At 40.8% G+C, this 13,766-nt stretch overlaps 1 protein-coding gene across 3 annotated transcripts; it reads right to left on the bottom strand.

Annotated features, from left to right (window-relative positions):
• Window positions 1–2,579: 2,579 nt before the first annotated feature.
• dpf2l (D4, zinc and double PHD fingers family 2, like) lies at window positions 2,580–11,355 on the bottom strand. Of its 3 annotated transcripts, none has more exons than XM_028590057.1 (11): window positions 11,250–11,355; window positions 9,689–9,849; window positions 8,915–9,022; window positions 8,498–8,694; window positions 7,794–7,886; window positions 7,627–7,711; window positions 7,082–7,216; window positions 6,344–6,475; window positions 5,739–5,851; window positions 4,921–5,002; window positions 2,580–2,816 (listed from the first exon to the last, which is right to left on the bottom strand). In XM_028590057.1, the coding sequence occupies exons 1-11, from the start codon at window positions 11,279–11,281 to the stop codon at window positions 2,731–2,733; spliced, it is 1,224 nt and encodes a 407-aa protein (XP_028445858.1). In that variant the 5' UTR covers window positions 11,282–11,355; the 3' UTR covers window positions 2,580–2,730. The 3 variants fall into 3 exon arrangements, with proteins under 3 accessions (XP_028445858.1, XP_028445859.1, XP_028445860.1); XM_028590058.1 differs by having other exon boundaries at window positions 8,498–8,691; XM_028590059.1 differs by lacking the exon at window positions 7,082–7,216.
• Between the last annotated feature and the right edge of the window lie 2,411 nt (window positions 11,356–13,766).

Here is a 13,766-nt window from a genome sequence, read left to right as displayed (position 1 = left end):
ATGTACCACACAGATCTCTCAGATCAGAGCACTAACATCTTTTAGAAAAAAAAACACTGTCCGTACCAAACAGGGTGAAGCAGCACTCAGCCATTATGTGGTTCACCTCTGGAACCAACTTCCAGAAGGCATCAAAAACGCCCCAACTATTCAGTTTTAAATCCAGACATAAGACAAAACTCTTTTCAGATGCCTTCTGCTAATGCATTATTACTTATTGTAGTAGACCAATGATTTTTACTATTCTTTTCTTTATTTTATTTTATGCTTTTATCTTTTACTGTTTTTATGCCTTAATGTTCTCATGCTTTTATTTCTTACTGGTTTTATGATCATGTACTGACCCTTGCTTTTGTTTTGTATTGCCACGGGTATATAATGTGCTATATAAATAAACTTGCCTTGTCTTGCCTTCTGACTTTTCATGACATACTATATTACATTTTAACTACATACTATGCTATGATGTTTTTTACATTTTTTTTTTCATACTATACCAAGACTTTTTACAACTTTTTTGATATATTATACTATGACTTTTTTTTTACTTTGACTTAATGACATACTATACTAGGACTCTTTTATGACATACTTTACTAGGATTGTTTTAGGACATACTATACTATAACTTTTATTTTATATGACATAATAGAATAATACTTTTTATAAATTTTTTGACATACTATGACTTTTTTATCAAGTGTCCGGACTAACATGTTGTGTTTACATAGCAATGTACTGTAGTTCAGCATCACATGGAGCTGTTACCTGCAGCACTTTGGTACCAGTGACAGCTCCACTGCCTTCAGCAGGCTTTAGAAAGGCAGCTGTCCAAGTTCTGAAGCCTATTTTATGGCTTGGTTTGGGATTGCCACTCTACCATCTACTTTCCGTTTTACAATTTTACAGCTATGAGTAGCACCTTTATTTCCTTTGTGCATTTTTGTCACTTTTCTAGTGTGAACAGACTAGATACTACCTTCTAAAAATGAGTTGAGTTAAAGCAATTACAAAGGACACTTAATTCAAAGTGATTTTTATTGTCAGGCTAAATCGGTTTTGATACCAAAGCAATGTAAAAATAAAAATAGTACAACAAAGTACATAATTTTACAAATACTCATAATGGAGGTCTGACATATCAGAATAATCAAATAAATTCAAACATGTCACAGTCATAACAAAAATAGAAAAAGTCAATACAGTACATAGAATGCATTAGGAGCTATATACTTGAAGTGTTTGCTATACCATAGACTTTACAAAATTCTACTAGAAAAACTCCCAGTACCAATGGAATATCAGGTAATATAAAATGTAAAAAACAAAAAAACAATACAAAACAAAAAATCAAAAACACTTGTGGTGTGAGAGTGTCTGCATTTATACAGGTGCAATCTGCATGCAAATCTGCCTCTGTGTGACAAATGATAAAAGCAGCTACAGTTTGTAAATTATTCTGTGTCATCGGTTTGACAGCAGCAGTTTAAAAATACCGTGTTTCTAAAAAGCTAGCACAAAAGTCTTTGAGGAGAATACTAGTTACTAGTTCCATGTATTGGTCAGTTTCCCCTGATAAGAACAGCATTATCTGACTTATCAAGTCTGTTTTTTCAGAATAAGAGAATGTTAGCTCTGTCTAACGGAGAATTAATATCAAAGAAAGGCATTATACTAAATGTTTTGTCTCATGAGTCCCACTTATGGTATGTGTCCACATAGGCATCGCCCCGCTTCCCAACATTGGACGCTCGATGCGCTTCCCAGTGGCAGTTATCAGTTTCTCCTTACTGCCCACTGTGCCAGTGGACACATACCTTTACAGTATATGCTTTGTTTTTATAGTGTTTGATAAAACTGATCAAACCAGTAACAGAATCAGAGATGAAAAGTTGGTTTCGGTGCAACCCTAAAGTAGCAAGGTCAAAGATTTTTGTGCTAACAGCTTAATGAGTCAAAGACAGTTTTTTGTTGTCCTTCTTATTTTAAATGAAACAAAGATGGTTGAAATAATTATGATAAGCTCCATGGGTCATTGTTGCGCGTATTTGATGATGGTGGACCTTGGCACTGACTAGCTCCCCTCAGGGAAACCTTTTCAAAAGATTAACGCTCCGATGTGTCAGACAAAAGTACACAGACAAATGCCACTACAAAAGTCCACTAGTAACCAGAACAATAACAATAGTAATAATAATAATAATAATAATATTCCTCGACCATATACATGGTGATTTTTTTTTTTCCTTTTTCCCCACATTCAGGGACTAAAAATAGATAATTTGGCAGAAAGAAAAACTGTGTTGTCCCGACAGTCCACACTGTCTTGGAGTGTGAAAGGGTGCAGATAATTAGCTGTGATGCTAATCCGTTTGCTCCTGGGAGCTCCCACGAAGAGAGCAGTTACTATGGTTACTGCATGCTCTCGGTCTCAGTATCTAGTGTGTGTAACAGTCTGGGAGAGAGTGTGTCTCTATACTGTATATAAGCACAATATGTAGGTGTTGGCAAGCCTCGGGGGCTTTGCAGGCAGGTTAGTAGTGATAGATTGATCCCCATGTTGACTGATCCCCCCCACTGACACTGTAGATATTAAGACTTCTAAAGCTGATCTGCAATCTGGCCCTGCTACATCTGGACAGAGCCTGGAGCTCCGGACTGAGAGGAGGTCTGACTTTTCCATCGGGGGCGGGTCCCGTTACTGATGGGGCGGGACTTGTTGATATGATGTCACTCTGGGGCGGAGCTCTGGTTCTGCTGGTATATGGAGGCTTTATCCTTCAGCAGAGCCAGGCACAAGTGGCAGCTCCAGCTCCCTGTACAACACATAGAAACAGTGAGGCCGGGCTCAAGAACCACGGGTGTAGAAATACACCATCAGCTAGTCAAGCATCACTGGGAGGACATATTTGTTTGTTTAGTCTCCATTTAGACAAGAATATGCATTCTTCATTTACATATCTGTACATCACAGCCCACAACACAGTACCTAATTTAGGGAAGATAACTGGACTGTTTAATCATTACAATCTCATTATCTCCTTAACCAAGATGGCAAGGACAAGGACACACAATGACATCACATTTGTGTTGTCAAAACACTTCTTCGACTGATATGATTACGCTTTGTGAAACTCTAAATGTAAAAAACAAAATTGTCAGTTCATTGATTATTTGATAGAATTATATTGATGTAAAAATATAAGACCACTATTTATTTTTTTGGGGGCCAATTTAGGGCAGCAGAAACACAAGTTGTAAGCCCAACACGTGTTTTAAACATCCAGCAGTTACAAAGCAACATTGTCAGTCATTTGATGTCGTGTTTGTGTCCATCTGATGAGTCAAATATTCACTCTTTTACTTCTGTTTGTGGTCTCTACCAACTCTAACCCCTATTTTCCACCAGACGCGTCTGCGCCACAGGCCCCGCGAGCAATCAAGTCAATGCTTGATATTCCACCAGCTGCGCCACAGCACGTACCAGAGGCACGTGTGAAGCGGCGCGTGGCAGGTCTATTTTCACGCAATCTGCCCGGCATGGAGTTTAATTACAGGAGTGCTTTGAGTTGAAGGTAGATATTAGCTTAATAAACACGTGATTGTGAAGTACAAAGTAGAGACAATATAATCGGTGAGTCGGGCAGGCAAAGATGCTCCACTTCTGAGGCGCTCCTGGTGTGGTATGGCGCGGGGATGAGGGACGGCACAAAACCGCAAGGCTGCACAGACGTGCCCAGTGGAAAATGGGGGTAACTTTGTCTGTCTTCTGTTAGGTGTTGAGCAGGTAGTGTACAGTGGGTTTTTAGAGCTTTTTCCTCAAAAACAGCTATGGAAGCAGTGAGAGTGAACCAAAACAGTAAAGTTGCAGCCGAACAGCTAAACAATGAGCGGAAACTTCTTATAAAGTCCCATAAAGCCGAGAGGAGCTGCAGATCCAGGTGATAGTTCTCTGTAGGTTCATCACTACGAGCGACCCCTTTCACATCCTCATTTGACACATTGCAATTACCGGTATTGAAATAATGATGGTAGCTCCTTTAAACTAAGAACATTGACTTGGCTGGGAATTCCCTCCTGTAATTGTAATCAAAGCTATTCCGTTTTTGGTATCTTAGTAACCATCCAACAAAACAAAGGGAAAACACAACATTTTCCTGGTGCTAAAACGATACTTTTATATGATAGTTGAGGAGCCCAAAACGACAGTCGGCTCAAAATGAAGTGATTTATTAAAAATGTAATAATAACTTATAAAAATAACTAATTTCACCAGTAAATTCCCACGGTATCGGCGCCTATGACTCAAGCTGGTATGCTAAAGTTACCTGCTGTTGAGTGTAGTTTTACCGTAACTAGCGTCCCGTGCGGCAATGTTTCAGTTTCCTCTAACGTCCATTTTCGGAGCATCAGAGAGAAGCGGAGGCATTTAAGTGGCACCTAAATAAGGAGATATCTGTTCGGTCCGGTAGATAACGGTCGTTAAGGCACCGGCTTAATTAGCACCGGTCTCCGGTCTCGGTCCCCCCCCCCAAAAATAAAAACTCTTTGGATCTACACGATTCACGCGGATGACATTTTCCCATTCAAAACGGCGATTTTCACTGAAAAGCGACAAGTTTGCAGGTATGATTATATGTAAGCTGTTGCTCAGGACATCATCTAAAGAATGTATTTATGAGGAAAAGGGCACGTAGTCCCATGCCGATTTCAGGGAGGTGTCAAAGGAAATGATTATAGGAGAAGAGAACAGATCAGACCGGTTTGCGGTAGCCATGAAGGTGACCTTGGATATACTGGGTGAAGCGGTGTGCATGGTAACGGCCTCTGACCCAGCACAAAGTGATGATATCCAGGATGAATAACAACATGCACGTCTTTCGAGTCTGTTAACTTCTGCAGTGTCCAGTGTCAGCTTACCCTCTGGTGGTTCAGTCATGGGGGGACTTAGACAGTACATGTGATAGCCTCGGTCACAGTCATCACAGAACAGCAGCTGGTCCTAAAAAAAACACAACATCATGTTCAGTCTAGTGATTCAACAAAAACAGACACTGTACTGAAAATACTTTCAGTATTAGGCAAAGATGCACAGATACTTTAAATAAAAACATATTTCAAACAAAGTTTCTAACCTGCAGCCTAATGTAACGCATTTGAGCGCGCGCACACACCCACATCGGGACTTTTACCGGTGGGCCGGTCTGATAATAGTTATACATTGCAAGTTGTTAGCAACATCATCTGCTGCCTGCTGGTCAAACTGAACAGCCTCTGCTCAACCCGTACACGTCCCGGTAAAGTTTTTTTGGACGCACTCCGCCGCTGCACACACGGCCGTATGTTCAGCGGGGAAGTACAACGTCTGCAAACACCGGCTGCCAAGATTCCAATCGCCCGTTATATAGTGAATTGTCAGGCTGGTGAAAGGCTCCATGGTACGGCTCGACCACAGGTCCGTTGTAGCGGCTTAAATCCAAACCAAGTCCAAATAATGGATGTTGCACCGGTCTTTTTCACCTGCTCCTTGTTTCGCTTTTAGCCGTGTTTACTCAAGATGACGATGACGCATTGCAGCTGGTTGCAGCTCGTGGCTCTAAACTTCGCGGGTAGATTGCGTCATCAACAATTATCGCAATATAATTAAAATCTCTATCGTAGGCCAATTTTGTATTGTTTATATTGCATATCATCTCTATCGCCCATCCCTATCTGTAACAATGTATAAAAGGGCTCACGTCATTCTCTGAGGTGCCGCAAACGTTGCAGCACTTGCACTCGATGCACTGCCAGCGGTAGGTCTTCACTGCAGCCATCATCACTGGTGTGAACTGCAGGCATGTTGGATGGCCTGCAGGAAGGAGAGGACATGTTAGAAATGTTGATCTCAAGTAAGATAAAAAATATATTGTGCCATGTGTGATAACAGAAAGCTTGACAGGCATAGCAACAGTAACTAATGGCCTTTTCGCAACTGAAAGTGCGAACCAAGGTCCGGACCAAGGTTCATGTTTTTGTTACATTGTATACATTTGATCAAGTTAGTTTTGGTTTCACACTGCACTTATGCAAGCGCACTAAATAACCACACACAGCATAACTACGTCCTGTTGTCGTCCCATACATGAGCTACGTCGCCCGATACTTGTAATTGATTGGTTTGTAGACGCGCTTGCCTGTCCTCTCGCATTCTCTCTCTGGTTTCACACCTGTAATTTTGGTTTGGATCAAACTAAAAAGTCTGAAAGTCCAGACCAAACGAGGTAGGTGTGAAAGCCCCCTAAGGGGCATAAGCCTTAGTGAACAGTTAATAAGTAATGAATGAGACATGATGAGTTCATACCTGAGCGGCCACAGTCTGAGCAGGACACCAGCTCTTCTGATTGGCCAGTCTTCTGGTTTAAAGTAGAGTCTCCAAGACAGAAGTCACAGTAATCGTTGGGCAGTGCCAGCCCATTGGGACCCTTCTTAGTTGCTAAGCAGGAGAATGAGTGAAGAAACCATTCAGTGCACATTAAACGGTCACTTTAAACAGAGTTATCAAGGAGGATGAATTAAATACCATTATCTTCTTCCAGATGAATATATTGCTGTTTGTCTAACTGTAGTAAAATACAGTTTAAATCAAATATTTGAAGTATTTAAACTTTGAAGCACAGTTTTACAAACATGTTCATGCCGCATCAGACAAACGCCACCTTTTTCTTCTCACTAACCGGCTGATTATGTATCTACTATAACTCATTATCCAAACTAATGAATGACAACTGACAAAAACGGTGAATGGATTTGCTAACACAGTGTCACGTGCACAAAATAAAACAACAGCAATGCGATGGATATGTTGGGGGGGAAGATGGATGATATGCTTAAAGAATGCCATAAATCCCAACTGTGCAAGCATGTTTAAGTCAGGAACATTAAGTCTAATCCCAAATTGGGATTCAAAGTCATGAAAATCAAAAAAATAAAAGGAGCAAAAATGAATGAGAGAGAGACTTCCCTTGTACAAACACACACATGCTACATGGCATGCAACCAACACCCCCCGTCTCTCTCTCAGCATTAGAGAGTGACTCACTCTTCTGCTCCTCAGGCTGGCGAGGAGTGGGTGGTGCCTCGATCTCCTCGCGGTCCTCGCCCTCCTCCTCCGCCAGGTGAGAGTGTGTATAGTGGTAGCTCAGGCCAGGACGGTTCTTGTAGCGCTTCCCACAGACTGACACACACAAACGGTCATACAAAAGTGTTAAAGTGATGGCGGCTAATTCTAACGGTCCAAAAAGGCCGAGGGCGGAACCACAAAAATACACCGTTCATCACCCCACAACAAGCTTTATTTTTCACATAATAAAGCAAACTCATACAGCAGAGGTGAGCATTTGGCCAGCAGGAAGTTACAGAACACAAACGAAGCGGCATTTCAGAAAAAACAAAGAAAGAAAGAAACGCATTCGGAAGGGCAACTTTTCAAATTTCTATACTATCAAACTTCGTTCCAGATGGGGTCTTTCAGATTACATCATACATGGCAGAAGGCTTGTTTTTGTCTTTTATGAGGGGGAAAGCAAAAGCCTCTCTTGCTGACATGCATGACACACGGATGTTGCAAAGGAAGCTTCTACTCACTGTCGCAGGCGTAAGGTTTGTCCCTCTCCTCCAGCGCTGCAGCTGCAGCCTCCTGTTTTTTCTTGCCATTCTTGTCACTGCGACCCTATAGAACCCATTTAACAGTTGACACATACACTTCTGAAGGATCAATCCCACAGGGAACTGACAAAAGACGTTGTACTCACCTTGGACTTGCTCTTGCCTCGTCTCTTGGGGGTCTCGTCCTCAAAGTCGTCATCATCCAGGTCGTCCAAGTAGTCATCATGGTCAAGGACTCGCTGCAGTGAGAGGGTCTGGATTAGGTCTCACTGTATTGAATGTATGAACTATTCCCTACTTTACTTACATTTAGAGTTTGAAAAAAATGCCTCAAAGTTGTTTCACTGTTTTCTTAATTTTTTTTGTCATTCAGTTTAACATTTAAAACATGTTAACTATGTTTAACAAAAACATGTAGGAGAAGCAGACAGTTTCTCATAAGGTAAGACATGGAAAAGATTGGAAAAGAAGAAATTTGCCTTAGAGACCACAGCCTACGACAGACTTGGAGAAATAAGGTAAGATCAAGTTGATAGCTAAAATAATTTTAAGGATTAATTACAAAATTAAAATTAAAACATTAGGCATTTAATATCAGACAATTGTAATACAACCTAAATCTATTCCTGTTCTTTGTCCTGTGCTCTAGTATATATCATCGCTCAAAAAAAGACCTGCGTCCTTAAACGAAATACTTTTGAAAGAGTGACTGAAAGGTTGTTTTGACCTGTCAAGATCAACTGCTCAGAGGGATTTGCCTTTAAATGCCTTTTCGCATGTCATAAGTTGTACTGCGAGACTCTAGATCTCAGATGCATTGGAAGAGTGTTCAACTAGCTTTGAGCCGCACCTTGCGGACACGCCCAGAGGACGTGTGAGTGGCCGCTGAGGTAGCAGGAGGCTCCACAGTTACGGAGTCATCTTCAGGGCCGCGGAGGTCCGACACTCCGCTCCTCCTGTCGAGGGGCTCCCCTTTCAGCAGGGCCTCCAGACTGCTGCCATCCACAGTCCCCAAAGCATCACGCTTCAGACCCAGCTCCAAATCTGCTATACACACCAAGCAAATTGGTAACACATGCATTGACATGACATGAACACAGAAACAGACACACACAAACACACCAAAATTAATTAACAGAACAGGCCATCCTACTCCTGCAACCGTTAAATATAAAGATATTGACTAATCTACATCTACAAAATTGTACTACTGAGGTTGATGAATGAACCCTACTTGACTGTTTTTGTGATGGGAGACAAGTGATACCTGCTTTGAGAGGGGGGAAGGCCAAGCGGGGGTCCTCAGGGGGGTGGGAACGGCGTTTCTTCCTCCAGCGACGGGCTGGGTAAGTGTACAGCTGCCCTGGAGCTACACCTGATGAGACACAGAACAGACTGTATAGAAGAACCAGCAGGTGGAGTAGATTTTGGTGTGCTCTGTTGCACTAAATAAATGGGCCATTTATGTCTTGAAAGGTGTATTTTTTTGTACAGATGGCATGCACAGTACACAGTACAAATTAAAATAAAAATCACATAAAACAAGAACTTCTATAACTAATTTTCTAAGTTTTTCATTGGTATTTGTACAGGGTTCGAACACCTTTTCCAAGGTCAAATTCAAGCACTTTATCCAAAAAGTAAGCACTTTTCAAACCTTGAAAACACAACATCAAAATTCAAGCATTTTCAAGGATTTCAAGCACCCGGACAAACCCTGTTGTAAAATGTCTTTATTTGATTTTATTATCAGGATACCACATGAACTGAAAGGGTTTTTCCTACACAGAGACAGTATTGGCACCCCCCAAAGAGGTTTTCAGCAGTCTGCCTCCCTCTCATCCACAGCTGCTATATCTTTCAATCTATTCAATAATGTATCAGAATGCAGGAAATAAAGTCTTTCATGCTCAAAATTTTCTGCAGGAAGACCCCCCAGACCCCACACTTAATAATGCCCCCCCCCCAAAAGGCCCATTCTGAAGCAGGAAACCCTGAACTAATGACAATATTGAATTATCATTCAGCACTTATTATATACCTGCACTCCGGTGTCTCTTCTCCATCCAGATGTAACAGTTAGACTGGGCTACACCAGTCTGAGAGTCCAAGAAAGGCATGAGGATGCTGCGCTCAGCACATAAGCGAGCGTTGTAACTATGACACTGCTCCATAGCATCTCTATAGTACTGCTCTCCCAGCCTGAAATGTGAAAGTAGGACACAGACAGGTCAAATAACAAAGATCAGGATAGCACGTTCATAATCACTGATGGGTGAACGTTGCAAATTAAGCTTTAAAAATAATAAACACTGTAAAACAAACACTGTTAAGCTATTAATGTATCCAAAAAGGTATCTGAATCTGTATATGCATTATTAGTCGTTGTGCAATCCACTCTCAATTTCCATATTTTTTACTCTTAAAATGTCTGTTGAAGTTGTTGGCAACATTTAAAGTTCATTCTTCACCTGTGAATTGTAGTTCTAACCACTATCCACTTACTGGCCTTTCCTGGTGCTTTCAATACTTTTAGGTACGGACTTATTTGCCTATATATGATTAAGTATTGAAAAATGCCTTTCAAAATACAATAACACACACGTGAGCCCTGTCTCTGCATAATGCAGACTTTTTCCTCATCACAAGCATTCATCTTGGTTTGGCTCACATAGGTGTAAAGAATATAAAACAATTTGATAAAGATTTGTACTGCTATGTGTAAATACTTTTTGTGAAAATGGATTTTATAAAATTGGAATCGAAAAAAGTATTGTTGAGGAACCGGAATCAAAGTCACAGTATCGAAAATATGATCACAAATAAATTGGCTTTTTTTAGAACTGCACTATAAAAAGGAGCAGTGCAACCACTTACTGTGAAACCTACTGTTACTTTGCTTGCATATTGCACTGTAATTTATAATTCTCTCCTTCACCCTTTCGTATTTCTTAAACTAATCACAATTCTAATACGCAGCCGTTTTCGGTGCAACCAAAACGAATAATCACTATGGTTCACGAGTGAGTGCCCTTCCTCACAAATAACGTTACAGTATTTATTCTCAGCTTCTCACAGACTGTTGCTCTGACTGCACTACCTCAGCATTTATTAACAGTACCCACATAACCAAGCCTGAATTCATTACAATGCCTAACTTTCACAACATGAACAGTAACGATGGAGGGACCTCAGAACAAAAGGTTGATTGTTAGCAAGCCTCTCCTCACAACAAAGCACCCGCCAAGTTGACAGGTTACTGTTAAATTAACTCTCTCCTTCATCTGCAGGCGGCTGACTAACAACAGTTTGGATACACTGTGTGTAACGCCACCTTAAACACACCCATGAGTAGCTAAGTTAGTTCTACGTAGTGACTAAAATACAGCTCCACAATGGGCTCGCCTCATTTATATTTGCCCACAGCTAACAAGCTAACATTAGCTCAGTGGATAACGTTATTCTCCTGGGACAAATATTGTATTGAAGATGCGATGTTTACCGTTTTCAGCACTCTGCAGTAACATGACGATTAATCAATTATACATTTAGCTCTGTATGGCTACTCGTTTTACTGTTACAATAAATAAAGGTAAACTTACACTTTCACAACACTGTCGACGGCCGCCGCCATGTTTGCTTATTGCGGTTGTGTGAAGTACCACTGCGCCTGCGCATAGACGTTTGTGACCGTTACTGCCTCACAGGGTGAAAAACATGAAGTACACTTCAAACAGCCACTGCATGATTCTGTTGGATCAATGCAGCAGACACTAAAGCACTTTTTTTTACAGATTATTTTGATGGGACGAACAAGATAACCTCAGTTTTTCCCCCACATCTTTCACCTCCCTGATAACCCAACAATCCCATTCAAACATTTCTATTGTCAAGGCTGGATTAGCCTACCAACTGCCCCAAAGGCCCCAGTTTATTGTTTTGGTTATTAGGCCTAATTACTTGCAAATGTATGCACCACTACAGTACAGCTTTAATATGTGCCGGGTCCTGTTGGAGTTCACTGACCAGATGAAGGAGCTGGTTATTGCTGGAACTAAATATAACCCCCCTTCTCCCATCATTCACCTGCCCCCGTTTTTTTTAGCAAATTCCTCGTCAGCCACAGCCTGTCCCAAAAATGAGGCAGATAATCCTTTTAACACACTAACACTAGCCTTAATAAACTTATTTGGCAGGAAAATCTTTTTTAATCAATATTAAAACTGTGCTTATTTCCTAAGCACAATCTTAATTTTATGTTTTTAACTGAAACTTGGTTAGACCATAATAACAGTGCTGCTGCTCTTATCGAGTCAGCCCCTCCTAACTTCAGTTTTATGAGTGAGAATAGACGAGTAAATAAGAAAGGAGGTGAAGTCGCCATTTTGTTTAATGACTCATTCCAATGTACACAAATATCTTATGTAAATTTTGCTTCTTTTGAAAATGTGGCTCTTAAGCGGAGGTCCTTCTCTCGAGCTATATTTCTTCATATCTACAGGCCACCTAAATACTATGCAACCTTCTTTGATGACTTTACTCAACTGCTGTCTCTATAGCCTAATCTGTATTAACTTTGACTGTGTAATTATTGCTGGTGATTTTAACATTCATGTTGACAACCTCCAGGACAGATGGACTAAAGAACTGTGTTTTGTTTTTGATAACTATGGACTTACTCAGCAGGCAATTTGCCTCCTTCACTGACAACATTTAGAAAATTAGACAAGCAGTCAGTGCCTCCATATCAAGTAAAAGGTATGTGTTGTCACAGTGTCCACGCAAAACCAATTAAATATGACGCAAATTTATGCGATCAACCAAAAAGACCTGGAGGACATTATACAGCATATGAACCTGTTGCCTTGGTATTCTGCCAACAGGTTTTTTCAAAAAAATTTAAAATTGTTTGGCTTCAGATATTCTACATATCTGTAAACACATCTCTTATTTTAGGCACTTCCCACAGGCCCTGAAAACTTCACTTCACACTCTTAAAAACAATCTAGACATGTCACTAATGAGCAATTTTAGGCCTGTATCAAACCTTCCATTTTTAAGTAAACGCAGTTAAAAAAGTGGCCTAAACCTTTTCTTGTCACTAAACAAAGGTTTTCTTGTGAAATCAGCTGCAGCTGATTCAGAACGCTGCTGCTTGAGTCCTCACTAAGCCCTGGAGTCTTTACACTGGCTTCCTGTCCCTCAAATAATTGATTTCAAAATACTTCTGTTGGTTAATAAAGCACTGAACGGTTTAGGGCCAAAATACTTGTCTGTTCTGCTGCTACATTATGAACCACCCAGACCTCTCAGGTCATCTGGGACAGTTCTGCTTTCTGTCCACAGAGTCAGAACTAAACAGGGAAAAGCAGCGTTCAGCTTTTATGCACCACATATCTGGAACAAACTCCCAGAAAACTTCGGGTCCACTGCAACTCTCAGTTCTTTTAAATCAAGACTGAACACCTTTCTCTTTGATGCTGCCTGTCTTTAAATAATTGTTTATTTCTTATACTGCACTGTAACTTTTATTGTCGTTTTTGTATTTGTAACTGTTTTTAACTGCTCTTTAAAGGTGCAATATGTAATACTTACAGCTAGTGTTTAAAATAGTTACTGCAGTGAAAATTCAAAATACTGGAAAGAGTTGTCTCCCCCGCCCCCTCCTCCCCAGACTCAAAGTTCATGGAGCTTGCCAGGCTGACCGTGCAGATCCACCTGGCCGTGCAACGCGTCTGTCGCACCGCACTCCACTTCATTCCTATGGCCGACGTCAAACAACTTTAACATGCATGCAAAGCATCCCGGGAAGGCAGTGCTGCATTTGAAAAAATGCTGCGCGTCAAAAGGCTGGCCGATGCCCATCTTTATGTAAATGATTCCGTTGAACACAACGCAACTATCCAATGAAAGCACAAGGTTGTAGGTCCTTTGTTGTACCCCAACGGTGCCTGTGAAACTTTGGTTCCACTTACAGACAATTTATTGTTTTTACGATCTCTTCCATGACCACAAACGAAACTAGGATTTGGAGAAAGATATTGACTGTTGGTGTTTCTGGTGAGGATTTGAGATTGCATTGAGTAATTTAAATAAAACAAGATTTCGAAATGGCTTGC

Source organism: Perca flavescens, chromosome 10, assembly GCF_004354835.1.
Source record: "Perca flavescens isolate YP-PL-M2 chromosome 10, PFLA_1.0, whole genome shotgun sequence".
Taxonomy (NCBI): Eukaryota; Metazoa; Chordata; class Actinopteri; order Perciformes; family Percidae; genus Perca; species Perca flavescens.
The sequence above is the reverse complement of the archived record's forward strand: the minus strand, read 5'-3'. Positions and strand labels throughout refer to the sequence as shown.